The following is a 14,598-nucleotide window of genomic DNA, read 5'->3' as shown; positions in this document are numbered from 1 at the left end:
AATACTAGCTAAGGTTCTGATGGATGCAGGTTACCAAGGAGACAAACCCGTCAACAGCTACGAAGAGCTTCCTGCACCGTCTTCAGCTCGAAGCGAAGCGCTTTACGCTGAAACAGCTGTTTGTGAAAGGGAGCTCGCATACCCTCTACCTCTAAGGTTGAGAACTAACGCATCTGACCCGCTGCTCGGTAAATTCACTAATCACAAGGCCAGAGCCTGACTGCAAAACCAGAGCTCCACACTGTCAGGTGACTCATGAGCAGGACTGTTATGCAATCGGAAAGGATAGCCAAGAATCTATTCACAATTGGAGGAATAAATGTGTGAACCCTCAACACTCTTAGAGAAATGTAAATTAAAGATGAGGACATACGGCAAGCTGGGCACAACTTTTCTCACTAAGGAACTATATACACACGTATAAATTAATCCCTCGAAGGGAGAAATCTTATTTTTAGGATAGCTTGCTCATCATGATACCTCCAGCCGAACACTGCGTTGGTACGGACTCCTGGCGCAATTCTACTCTCACATGAGCATAAGATACTGTTTTATAAGATTCTTGTCATCACATGGTTTAATCATTAGATCCTCTGAGATAACCTGCATCCCATCTTACAACAATCTCATTATCACACATCTTGTCAACAGCACAATAAGCTCTCTAAGTCTTACAAAGCGAGATTATAAAGCACAGAGATGTCGTACCAAAAGCTAGAGAATTAGAAAAATACTGAGGGGGCCAGGTAAAAATCTATTTAAAAGACCTAAAATCATAACGTAAGAATTTTAATAAAAAGGCTTTGATACTCTTAATATGTAGTACTTTAAATATTCAGTCTATGTAAAAAGCAATTTATTAAAATCTGGGAAACTGAACCATGACAGAAATCAGTTAACCCTAAGCAATCTACTTTAAAACAAGAAAATACAGTGAGAAGAGAATTTAACAGGCTGGCTGGAGGTGAGAGCTGACTCCCGACACCCGGCCGGAGCACACTAAAAGCCAGTCCACTGGAGCTGGGCAGACCGTCCAGTCAGAGTGTGACAAGCTACAGCCTACTCCTGTGCTTGGCCATCCCACAGAACACGAAATAAACTGAGGAGCACAACATTAAATAACAATTAATAAACCATACAAAATACTTTAATTTTTTTCTCTTTTTAGATGTTGAAGTAAAATATGTAAAATATTTATTGTAAACATTATAAATATTTTAAAATACTATTCAGATAGTCTAGGATTTTACTTTCCAAGAAAGTGTAAAGTGCAGATTATAATACAAAAATACCACATTGGTTTTACCATTCGACACCAGAAGGAACGTAAAAGGCACACGTTATATATTCAGGAAGAAACGGGAGGCGGGTCTAGCAGACACAGACGCCAGGTCGTTCACAGATAGCACCAGGTGAGTGCTCTCAAGTATTACAGCGGTACAATGGTGATGTATGGCTTCTACATTCAGCGATGCATATTCTGTATAGCGAGCTGCTTTTCTTTACGGTTTTCTAGTGTTTGATTTTAAGTCACCTAGCACATATTACACAAGTACAGTTTTAGTAAAACCATTGTACCATGCAAAACTAATTATAAGACCTTCCATTCACGGAAGGAGAATGTGGTGCTGTAGTAATCATTGGTCTCACTGACTGCAAACGGCTGAGAGTACACACAATACAAAAGGAAGTTCTAGCTTCACACACAAAACTCATTAAGTTCGGTTTTTTTTAATTAATAATGCACTATTAATACGCTACCTTCCTTAGGCCTCACAATGTGCTGTCCAAAACAACAATAGTGATTTACTTAAAATAGTCGACACAAAGTGAACTTCATTATCTAAACTTTAAGGAGAATTTTAATCACTTGAATATTTCCCCGAGGCAAAACTAATTTGTTTGAACTAGAACACATAAACAAGATTCCAGAATACATTGTCCTGGAATCTTCCTATTAATACACAGAACAGCTTACTACAAAACAACTAAGCATATTCTTTAAATTACTTAATCATATTTTTCCCCATTCAGAAAGTTCGAGTTTTTTGTGTGCCTGAACAATTCTGAATTTTTAAAATACAGGCCGCTGTGTTTGCGTTGCCGGTTTAAAACCCCTTTGGTTTTTGGCATTCAGAATGCTCCTCAGTACAGCCATCAGCGTGACAGGCAAGGTTCAGTGGCCTCACTACTGAAATGAAAACTCTCAGAGGATGTGACACCCGCTCTCTGGGAACACAGGCATCAACACGCCCCTTTTGGCTGGGAATACTTTCCTTCTACAAAGACTGGCTAGGTCCCAGAAGCCACAGCTCACATGACCAGAGTGGCTCCCTAAGGCAGCGAGTCTCTGTTCGCTGAGAACCTGCCAGCCCTCAAGAGACCCAGAGCAGAGGCAGGAAGCACATACTGAATTCCCACCACATTACCTCGCCCAGCCAGGTCTCCTAAGAGTTCTCAAAAGCTGCGCAAAGAACCCACCTTCCTTCGGAAGCTGTGTGCTCTTAATACTGCCTGCAAAAAAAGTGTGTCCATGGGACTGTAGACCCACGTTTAGAAACGGGGTTTCCTAGAAGCCCCTGATTGCCAAGCATTTTAACCAAGTCCTCTAAATAGTGGACCCGTCACTATGAAAAGACTGACAATTTCTGTACCTCCGAACTGCTCAAAGCTCTGCTGCTTCCCTCCTATTGCTAATGATAAAGAAGTCAGGCAAAGAAAATACAGTAAGATGCAGAGAGAAAATGAGGAGCGGTTGTCGGGCCAGCATGCCTGCTCTGTTGGGGGGGGGGGGGGGGGGGATATATCTGCTCTGTGGCTGTCCAGGCCGGCACATTCTGCTCTGCCAGGACTCAGAGGGGAAAGGAGGAAGGGCAGAGAGCAGCTTTGTCTGTTGCGACACCTCACCACACCGCACTAATGAAGCATTCACCTTCAAACTCTGGACCCTGATATTGAGTTCAAAAACCAAATTTTTTCCAAGATGTTTCTCAAATAGGTTTTTACATCTTATTTTTCACCTGGCGTGGTTGGCAGAATTCTAAATTAAAATTTGCCAATTTTTTAAGTCTTAAAGTGGGGTCTGTTTTTGGATTTTTATTAAAACTAAGAAAAAAATGATTTTCCTATTGATACCTGGAAGTCCCTATATTTATATATAAACCTGCACATAGACCACAGTGAAAGAGGCGTCTGAGCACTCCTGGATGTCCCAGAAGAAATTCAGGAACTTGGGCAGAACTAGAGGAGAAAAAGAAAGGTCCTGCCCTTGCAAATTCCCAACTGCAGAGCAAATGGATCGCTGACCTCTGACCTGTGGCTCACCATCTGGGCGGCTTGTAGCAAGCGCCTTAAGAAAGGTGCAGCTGGCTCAACAGCTACCCATCTACAACTTCAGAAAAACACAAATGTCCCTCCGTTCACAATCTTGTAGTTCCCTGCTACCTCACAAATGCCAGCTCATGGTCTTTCATTGATTTTTATTTAAAGTGCTTAAACACAAAGGCCTCAGAAAAGGCCTAGTAATACTATCATTTAAAGATATCTGTTACAAAATTAGAACTTATTCAAGATCTAACATTCAACTTTGAAACACATGGGCAAGATCCAGAGTTAGTGCTGAGTCTCCCCCATAATAAGAACACTGACATCTCAGAACATCCTGACTCAGCAGTGATCCACAGGATTAAAGTGAACCGCCCTAGATTAGAAGTACGCATCTGACCCGGGGCCTTTTTCCTTCCCTATTACATCAGGCCAAACATAGCTAGTAAATACAGTCCTCTGAGAAAAAAAATGGCCTCGCACTGATAGAGATTACTGCAGTCAAAATGAAGGAAGTGGCTGACGTTAACATAAATTCAAAACAGAGTTCAACAGGAAGGAGAGAGGATTTTACCAGGCCACTTTAAAGATAATATAAGTATTCATTTTTATAAAATGAAATATTCTCACTGCAAAGTGAATGTCTGTAAGTACTTTAGTCATGAATTCCTGAAATGTTTAGTAATATGTGTATGCATTTAAAACAGATAAGCAATGCATATACTCAAATTCATGAAGTAGAAAGCAATGTCCTTCTTGTGACGCTGTCTAAGTAGCACGTTTCCCTCAAAACAGCGGAATCTGATCAGCTTTTCTTCCTTTCCTTCACACCACGACTCAAGTGGAAACCACTCGAGATGAAGACTGCAGTGGTCATGAACTGAGATTTTTCTAGAAAGTCTACCTAGCCATCAGGTTCACAAAACATTGCTCTAAATACATCTACTCACTGCAGCAAATAGGGTACAACTGCCTGGGGCAAAGCTACAGACAAACTTTTTCAGCCTTGAAACTAATTCTATACCCACTGTGGACTTTAACTTACTGGTAAAGGTTTACTTTAAATCTTCAACTCATTCTTAGATTAGAATATAAAACTCATCAATAAACTTCTCCTGGTATTTTCCACACTAACTTTTTTATATACAAAACACATAAATTTGTTTTATTTTCCCTGAACACAATGTATAGAAATTCCCTGAATAACAAAAAGAACCCCATTTTGTTATATTCGCTGGACAGCTAACAAGAACTCTTTCTGAAGCTGGGCGGTGGTGGCACACGCCTTTAATCCCAGCACTCGGGGAGCAGAGACAGGTGGATCTATCTCTGAGCTTGAGGCCAGCCTGGTCTACAAAGCAAGTTCCAGAACAGCCAGAGAGAAATCCTGTTTAAAAAAAAAAAAAGGAAAGGAAAAGAGAGAGAAAGGGGGAGAGGGACGGAGGAAGGGGGAGGGAGGGGGAGTGAAAGAGGGAAGGGAGGGAGGGAGGGAGGGAGGGAGGGAGGGAGGGAGGGAGGGAGGGAGGAAGAATTCCTTCTGAAACTGCTCTCCTGCCGCCTCCGCAGCACACAGTCCGTTGTCACGCGTGTTGCTGGAGCGCGTGTGGAAGACATCTGTACAGCAGATAAGGATGCCAGCAGGCAGAGCTGACTGGATACAGTAAGTGAAGTGTACTGAAACAGAAGCATGTCCGAGTGTGTGAAGGTCCAGGATTAGCCACCCAAGAATTCGGTAGGTCCAGCCGCTAACAACTCACAATTTACAGGTACATTATAAAATCTCTATAACAACACATTAGTTAGCTAAGGAGCTATGAATCTTCCAATTGTAAACTGATAAATTCCTGAATGCATTTTTTATACTGCATTTCAGTATGATTATTAGTAGAATATTGACCTGGCTGTCCATAAAGTCCTTCCGATTCCCGCATTTCTTCATTCATTCTTGCTAAACGTAACCTAAAATTCAAGAAGAAGGAGCTCTTAGAGGAAGTAACACAAGTACTCATAAACAAACGGCTTACATAGGCAGGTAGTATGCCGGCAGAATGACAGGACTACTCCCTTACCAGCATCAGTTGGGAAGACAAACCCCGTTTCTCACTCTGCAGTGCACAATTCACCTCACCTCCATCCATATCATTCTTACGAGCAGACAGTAAAGTGTTTCTTATGAAAGCAGGTGCCTACAGCACTTCTAACAGCCCATGTCCTCCAGGATGCAGAGGATGCCTAACTCCTACGGCAACTGGAGGGAATCACTGCCTCTGCAGCATGGGAGCGCCAGCCTGTCCTAGCTCACTAGCTTACCCTGAGTGCGAGCATTCCCAACACATGAGCAACGTGCTCCTCCCAAACAATGGAAATAGACTTTGATACGAGCACTGTGGTAAATGACTAAGGTCACCAACATTTTCCCAAGGTCACCATACTGGTCATACACTCTTTGGAGGTTACTAATCCTCGCAGTGGTAGGCAGGTAACATTGGATTAAGAAAGCAAGCATTTCTTCTCTTTCTGAAAACAAAAACCCGGCACCACTAAAAGTACTCTTTGTGGTGCCTGCTTGTCCTTCTGGCCACCACATCACCTGGGGCCTTCCCAGAGCTGGCACTCTCCTCTGAGTGCTGTCAGGAGCAGCAGCAGCAGCGGTACTGGCACTGCCTTCCGCTCTCCGCTCACCCCGGGGATTAAGGCGGGCTCCTAAGCATCCCCTTGCTACGTGGATTCTCTGAAAGGGGAGCCTTCCTAGCTGGCTTCAGTTGTCAACTTGACTCTGAGTCACCTGGGAGAGTCCTGAACTCGGAACTGTCTGGATCAGACTGGTCGGGGGCATGTTTGTAGGGCATTGTCTTGACTGCTGACTTCACAGCTGCCTTTACGGCAACAGCAGCTCCTCCACGGCCTGTGCCACGGGAGGCTGGGAGCAGGGGTTCAAAGCAGCCACGAGGCTTCTCTGAACTGAGAGCACCAAGACTAGGCATGTTTCTACTCAAGAGGAGAGGGATCGCCAAGTCTCAGCTTCCATTTGCCCAGAATGGAATAATCACATGACTTAAACTTGTTTCCGTTAGTTTCAGGAAATGAAGCATGGCTGACAGCATCACACTTCTAGGTTCTAAGCATAGCACGCTGCTTTGACCTAACATGCAAACCTACTGAACACCACAGGAAACCCAACATTCAAAACCATCTATTCGTGTCTGTCCATATGAGCATGCGTTTAAATGGCTGCTGTCCCTCCAGCTCCATGACAGGGTAGACTAAAACTGCCCATTGCTCCACCCACCCCACCCCACGCCTCCTGCTGTACTAGCAGGGAAGAGCATTTGGGGGTAGCCATGGCTTATGTTTCTACTGCTGTGGCAGTACAGCAAAAGTGGCCATGAGTCCAGGCATTAGAGTAGAAATTCAGGAGTGAAGTCCTAGATCTAACATTTATTAATTTTTCAAATTATCTGAGGCTTAGCTTCTTTACCTATAAAGAGGGACTGAAAAAAAAAATAGAGTCCTCACAGAGTTGCTGTGAAGACAAATGAACCTGTGCATTTTAAAGCGCTTGCCACATCCAGTATCCTTAAAGGAATGGCACAGACAAAACACTGAGTTTAAATCTCCTACAGAGCTGGGCATGATGGTATATGCCTTTAATCCCAGCACTTTTGAGGCAGAGGGAATAAGATCTCTGAGAGTTCAAGGCCAGCCTGGTTTACATAGCAAGTTCCAGGACAGCCAGGACTATTTGTACAAATAACATATAGTGCAGGAAATAAGTACAAAGGAGGCACTTACAAGGTTACTATGTCAGCATTGGCTGCTTCCACAGCTATGCTCAAAGGGTCCTTCCCCTCTTCATCAGTGGCATGTTGATTGGCACCTCGCTTTAGGAATAAACACACCTGCCTGTTTAAAGGAACAGCATTTTTCAGACAGTGCCAAGATGAAAAATATCCATATTCATCTTCAAAAATAAAAAGGTCTACCTAACTTAACATTTTATTAGAAAATTCTTAATGCATTCCACAATCGTCAATGAATAGACTTCAATAATAGAAGCCAACTGAGATCTTTACAAGTCCCAAATAATCTTCATTATCTTAGATAATCTGGTGCTCATAACAAAGTGGAACATATAATCACCACCTCTATCATCAGCAAGTATCTTTAAAAGCTATACAGAGATACTGACAACAGAAAAAAATATCACACAAGGCTACGAATGGTGGAAACTAAGACAATGTAAACATTACAATAATCACACTACAACAGAAGAAAGTAGGCAGCAATCCTCCCATTATGCTACACAAATATTCTTAACTTGAAGATAGTCACATTTTTAAACATATATGAAAAAATGAGTAAGTGGGGTCTGTGAAATAAATGAGAAAAACTAACACAATTTAGGCAACTATAAAAGATGAAGCAAATACTACTGTGTTTTACCATAGAGAAGCTTTCATGATTAAGTTACTAAACTGATTGTCTGATGATAAAGAAAACAAGTGACAATGAACCAAAAGATGCCATTAACTCCGTTTAAAATCAGCGTCATGCTTATCCAGGAGTAACTGGAAGCTCTGAGATATCTGATTTACAATGACTCCAACTGTTTGAATAAAGTCAACATCTCACTTCATTAGCACCTTCTAACAGGAAGTCCACTTTCATGGCATTACTGTTCCTAATAAATAATTTATAATTTATGGCTTCAATGTCAGTTACCTTAAATAAAGAACTTAGTTAATGCCGGGACTAAGCATCTTAAGGAAAACCTAGAAATTCCAAAGTTATAAGTTCTCCCAAAATAAGGATGTGTAGAGAATGTATGTACACATGTATAAACTTCAGCTGGGAAACAAACGAAATACCACAACTTCAGCAATAGAGGAAGCCAGGTAGAAAGCTGGTCAATTTATTGACATACCAAGATTAAAATGAGCATTGTATTTAATATCTGTACACTAGTTAGTTTGTATCTGTACACTAGTTATGATGGTTAGTTTATATCTGTACACTAGCAATATTGGTTAGTTAATATCTAACACTAGCTACACTGTAGTATATACACTAGCTATTCTGATGAGTTTATGTCTGTACACTAGTTATACTGGCTAGTTTATATCGGTACACTATTTATACTAGTTAGTTTTTAGTGTCAAGTTGACACAAACTAGAGTCTTCTGAAAGAGGGAACTTTGGTTGAAAAGCTGCCCTGTAAGATTGCCCTATGGGCAAGTCTGTGGGGACCTGCCTTGATTGCTTATTGAGGCAGAAGGACCCCCTTCCACTGTGGATGATGCTATCCGTAGGCAGTTAGACCTGGACTGCGTAAGAAAGCAAGCTGAGGGCTGAAGATACAGCTTGTCAATTAAAAGCACACATTGTTCTTGCATAGGACTTGAGTTCAATTCCAAGCACCCACATCAGACCGTTTATATTCACCTCCAGATCCAAGGGGACTTCATGCTTTTGGCCTCCTCGGGCACTGTGTTCATGCATATACACACACGGATGTTCACACATAATATAAGAAATAAAAAATTTTTAAATATTTTTTTTTAAAAAAAAAAAGCAAACTGAGCAAGCTAGTAAGCAGTGTTCCTCTGTGGTCTCTGGTTCAGTTCCTTCCTCCACATTCAAGTTCCTTCCCTGGTTTCCCTCACTCAGGAGCTGTGTGTGACATGAAGTGTAAGCCAAATAAACCCTTTCCTTGCACAGGTTCCTTTTGGCCGGGCTGTTTATCCCAACGACAGAAAGCAAGCTAGAACACTGATCATGGCTTTTCTTCCGAATGAGAATCTTTAATTTTTGCCCTCTTTTACAAATGCTACATAATATCCAAAATCTGAAAAAAATAACATTATTTCAAAGTATTTTTCAGATAAAAACTACCTACATATTTAGGCACAGTCACTTACCCTGTGTGTCCTAAGACAGTGGCGTGGTGCAGTGGTCCCCGCCCCTGGACGTCTCTTTGGTTTACATTAGCACCATTCTGTAAGAGGAACTCACATGTCACCAAAGAGCCCTTAAAGAGAAGAAGAAGACAATGTATAAATGCAAATGAGAAAAGGTACATCTGTACGTAAATAGCAGAGAAATATTATATTTTCTTTTTCCAATAACTGACACAGAATTGTTTACAGACTGAAGTCCATCAACACACACTCCCTTTTCATTATCAGAATTCTCTTCCAGATGCACCTCCCCAAAATCAGATACCACCATGTGACACTCAGAAATGACTAGTGAGAGAATTCTTTACTCTCTAACCTTCTTAGAATAGTAATAATGCTGCTTTGTTTAGAATTTATGATATTTTACCAGATCAATGAAAACCTCAAATGCATTAATTCACACATGATACAGCTTGAATGCATTAATTCACATCCCTAGTACAGCCTGAATGCATTAATTCATAACCCTAGTACAGACTGGATGCATTAAATCGTATCCTGAGTACAGTTTGAATGCATTAGTTCATACCCCTAGTACAGCCTGGATGAGTGCTGTTGCTTGGTTCTCATCTGAATTAGCCCAGTTCACATCTGCACCATGAGCCAAAGCCTCAGCCATTTTGGGAAGGTTTTTTTCGTATGAAGCCCTATAAAGCTGAAGTCCTGGATTAAGATGTTTAGAGTCAAGAAACACAGAAGACTCTTGTCTTTCTCCTTCTGGAAAGCAAAGCACAAATACATTAATAAGAATGTGTTCTTAGCACAGGAGACAAATTGTTTAGCAAGAACAGAAAGAATCTGCGAGAAGAAAAGAGTTCTGTTGGGCAAATAACAGTAACAGCAAAGTGAAGATGAATTTAAGGCTAGTAAGCTGTAAATTTAAAGATGATTAAGATAGATAACTTCAGGACAGATAAGTGGATAGGATATCTTTACAGTATGTATATTTTACTCCAATTTTGAAAGTGAACTCTTCAACTCACAATGTAAACATTGTGACAGAAGATTACTCATCTATCCCAATGAGCATATGAGAGATTTTCACACATATATTATTTCTTACGGACTACTCATTCCCTAAACATCCAACCTTCTCGTAGAATGACATCAGTTGGTATTCTAGGCTTTGGTGGCCTTGCCAGTATCCAGAGAATACGTTAGTTACTGTTAAAATTTGCTATCTTCCAAAAAGCCTGGATTCCTAAAGAATTTACTAGTAGTTCAAACTCACTTAGTTTCTAGAGTGATGTAATATCATTAATTTACACTACAACCAACTCAAATGCATTGAAGAACGCTTACTCCCCCAGAGAATTCTGTAAGACTAAACACACTGACATCACGGAAGGAAGCACCAGGGAATCAGTGATGAGAAGAAAACCCGAAGGGGAGGAGAAGCTAGCATAAAAGCAGCCACAGGAGAAGACAGTGACGAAGCAGACAGGATTCGTGCAGATTAAAGGTCCTAGCATACAGCATACACCATGACGTTTGGATGAATGTCTACCTAGGGGAAAGGTTCCAAAAATGAAGGGAAAAGATAGCTTTTTCCTTGAAGAATATTGCTTTACCCTTAGTTCCTTCTAAACAGATTAACCACCCACTTGAGAAATGATCTAATCAAGAATTAACATTTAGAGCGGCGGAGAGATGGCCACTGGGTTCAGGTGCCCAGAACCCAGGTAAAAAGCAGTAGAGAGGCCGGCACATGCAGTACCAATGCTGGGGGGCAAAGACAGACAGACCCCTTGAGCTCGCTGCCAAATCACTGAGCTCCAGGTTCAGTGAGAGACCCTGTCCCAAAAACAAAAGTGGAAAAACAGATGGAATTAGAAAACATATTAAGATAACCCAGACTGGGAAAAGCAAATACCCATGTTCTCTGCAATAGGGGAAAAAAAAAATCTTAGTTCCTAATAGTTCATATGGAAATATCTTCATTAGAGAAAAAAGGCAGATGTCATGAAATCCAAGAGTGGTCTGGGACAAGGGAAAAAAACTCTCAGCAGAAAACTGCTCTGTAGTTAAATCAAAGTAAATGGTATCTATATTCTATTGAAAATCTAAAGTCATGACTGATAGTTATTATATTAAAAATTTTTATTTTGGGGGTGGGTAAGTGTGAGTGTGGGGATCGGTTCTCTCCTTCCACCAAGTGGACCTCAGGCCGAGAGGATGGCAGCAGGTGCATCCGCCCATGGTGCCAGCTCAGCACTCCGCTAATTCCTGCTGTGAAGCTTAGTTCCAGACACACTGTCTCTTACAATTAGTAGTGCTGCAGAAAATGTGGTAGTTTGGTTATGACATTTTGACACATTTAACTACTTCCATGGAGTTTCATTCTTAAGCTGATCCTAATGCCATTAATATTTCAAAATTTTCACTAAGTAAATTTAAATCATCTAGTAAAAATTGGGGCAAACACAATAAAAATACAAAAGAAATGAGCAATTGATAAGAATAATGGCATAGTTATTTTTGGAATAAGTATGTTGACCAGAAATAAAAAAAAAAAAGATTTACATACTGTAAGATCCCATTTCCCTAAACTAGAAAAATGCCACCTTCTGCATCATGACAGGAACCGAAATGGTGTCTGGGACTGAGACTGCAACGGGACGGGAGAGGCCGGTTATAGAGGCGAAGAAAAGAAAACATCAGTGCTCCCATGGGCACGCAACACGTGCACATGTGTCACATTCTAACATCTCAATTATACGTCCTCCCGTGCCCAATAGGAAGGCGGGCAGCCACTGAGAAAACACCAGACACCAAGCTGTGGCCCTCATGTGAACACACGTGCAAACACACCCACAAGAGGACGGGCATCTGCCACGTGCATTGACCAACCGACTAGACCAATCAACGTTGACTCTCATGAAAACTCACCAGGCTCATATAAGCTATTGGCTGACACGGTGGAAGGTAAAGATTCTCGTCCATCATCCGAGCCTTGCTGGATCCCACTGTCATTACTTTTAACTGTGTTAAGGGGAAAAAAAATGGCTAGTGATGAAAGTTCACACCACTTGGAAAGCAGTCTCCCACAACCAACAAGACCGTAAGATGAGCTGGCACACGGAAACATGAACTTGGCCACCACCAGCATAACAAACCTACTACAACTTTAATCCTTTCGTAACTTAGCTTATTGGAACGTAAATCAATCACAACGCCTGAAAATGCACTTATTTTCAGAGGTCTAGCATATCTCATTACCCCACAAATGCTGGGAGCAGCTAAGAGCTCAGTTGACTGCATGACTGTGGTAACGTGTAATCCTGAGACAATGGGTGACATCTAGAGAAATGGCCACACCGCACAATGACCACCGGCACAGACTCGGGATGCTCCACGACAGTACTTACTACTACGCAGTTTTGAAGAAGTATCAAAGTAGGAGAAGAGTGAGTCTAGCTCATCAGGACAGAACAGAGACTCCCGCCTGGCCTCGTCGCTATTTACAGCAGCCACTGGGGACATGCAAGTTAGCAAAGCACAAAGCAGGCCGTAAGAAGGGGGGGCAGGAAAAACCGTTACTGGGCAAGTGTAGGGGGAACATAGGAGGAAATCAGGCGTTTAATCAGATACTCGGGGCTTCAGGCATAATCGATCGACAATCCCAACTCCCCCTTGCAATTAAGCTGTTGGACTCCATAGAGTATAGACTGAACCTAGGAATGTGAACCATGGGACTGTCTCAGTTTTGCTGTCTTCAAGACACAGAAATCCTGTTTTCCCTTAGAATGTATACAAGGGAACAGGCTTCTAGCATTTAAGAAACAAAAACAAACCCTACAATGGCCATAATTGTGAGATTTAAAAAGTGGCTTCAGCTCAAGAAAATATCCAAGGTAAATACCTGCGGTGTGGACAGACGCCCTGACTTGGCTCAGCCTCTGTTCCTCACAGCTTTTGGAGATAACCCTTTTCTCCTGTTCAGAAGGCGATGATGTCATGGAGTATTTATCCACAAATTTCCTCTCCACATATTTTGCTCTGATATATGCCTCTTTCTCCTGTCTGGTAAACAGAAAAATGCCATGATGTTCTATTTAGCCCCTTAGCATGGCTAACACTGAATGAATCACTAGATACTGAATCTAATCGTGAGTGACAGTCAATGGGGGCTCAGCAGTGAAGGCATTTGCTGCTCCAGAGGATGTGAGTTGCTTCTTCCCATGCACTCACAACCACCTATAACTACTCCTGGGAACCTGACACCCTCTTCTAAAATGCTTTTAAGTGAATCTGTAACCGTTAACATGTAACTAAATAAGAAGCAAATTTCACAGACAGATGAAATACAAATGACCTACTAAAAACTCATAGATCCACAGTATGCTGTGATTCTCCTAATTTCTGTGTGCATGTATTTGTATACACACTCCCTTGTGTTTTGCATTAGAAACACTGCCAGGAAAACTAAAAAATATATAGAAATTAACATTAATTCCATTTTTACTAGAGATCCTGTCATATCCTGAATAATCACTACTGATGGTCATAATTTTTTCATATAATAACTGTAATAAAATAATACAGCATTCCAGATTTATAGTGGGAAAATGTCATTTCTCTTAGCTTGTGATACAACCATGAAATATGCCTTTTTATAATTTTTCTTCTTTAATTTAAAAATGCTTAGGTCGGGCTGGAGAGATGGCTCAGAGGTTAAGAGCACTGACTGCTCTTCCAGAGGTCCTGAGTTCAATTCCCAGCAACCACATGGTGGCTTACAGACATCTGTAATGAGATCTGGCACCCTCTTCTGGCATGCAAGCATACATGGAAGAAATGTTGTATACATAATAAATAAATCTTTAAAAAAAAAAAGAACACTCGCTGTTAAAAAAAAAACAAAAAACAAAAAAAAATGCTTAGGTCTTGGTTAAAATAGTAGAACCCAAGGTCACTCTGTCATATGGCAAATATTAAAAGTGATTTAAATCACATTGGTTTAGTTCCAATCTCAACATAGGATTATGGAAAATGCAATTCTAATACAAAAAATAAGGATCTTACTAACAAAACCTGGTGTCAACCACAAAGCCTACGTGTTCCAACGGCCCTGATTCTAGCAGCTTCCTTCAAGAGATTTCCTCCTGCAGAACTGGAAGTCCAACTGTACAACCAAACTGCCTTTCACCTTTGATTCCAAAGCCTCACAAATGCCACTTGGCTGTGAGATCAACACTTGCTGAACTAAGTCAGATCATGTAAAATGCCTCAGAGTAGAGAGTAGAAACTCGAGCTTTGAGACATTAACAAACAGATTATTTGTGTATGTGTGGTATGTGTACATGTTTGTGTATGC

General features: G+C 41.3%; 1 protein-coding gene across 5 annotated transcripts in view; it reads right to left on the bottom strand.

The window, feature by feature from the left end:
* The window catches only part of Acap2 (ArfGAP with coiled-coil, ankyrin repeat and PH domains 2), a 123,114-nt gene that overhangs the window by 4,629 nt on the left and 103,887 nt on the right, over positions 1-14,598 (bottom strand). For 2 of the 5 annotated variants that reach the window (XM_087901607.1, XM_087901613.1), the window contains 7 exons: positions 13,144-13,304; positions 12,650-12,754; positions 12,171-12,263; positions 9,811-9,998; positions 9,243-9,352; positions 7,117-7,227; positions 5,222-5,283 (listed from right to left, as the gene is read on the bottom strand). In XM_087901607.1, coding sequence (XP_087757733.1) covers positions 5,222-5,283; positions 7,117-7,227; positions 9,243-9,352; positions 9,811-9,998; positions 12,171-12,263; positions 12,650-12,754; positions 13,144-13,304 — 830 coding nt within the window. Of the gene's footprint in view, positions 1-4,888; positions 5,284-7,116; positions 7,228-9,242; positions 9,353-9,810; positions 9,999-12,170; positions 12,264-12,649; positions 12,755-13,143; positions 13,305-14,598 lie in introns of those variants that run through there. The other 3 variants (XM_087901608.1, XM_087901609.1, XM_087901616.1) reach the window with 2 other exon arrangements.

The sequence above is a fragment of the Myodes glareolus genome, chromosome 2, assembly GCF_982192425.1.
Source record: "Myodes glareolus chromosome 2, mMyoGla1.1, whole genome shotgun sequence".
Lineage (NCBI taxonomy): Eukaryota > Metazoa > Chordata > Mammalia > Rodentia > Cricetidae > Myodes > Myodes glareolus.
The sequence above is the reverse complement of the archived record's forward strand: the minus strand, read 5'-3'. Positions and strand labels throughout refer to the sequence as shown.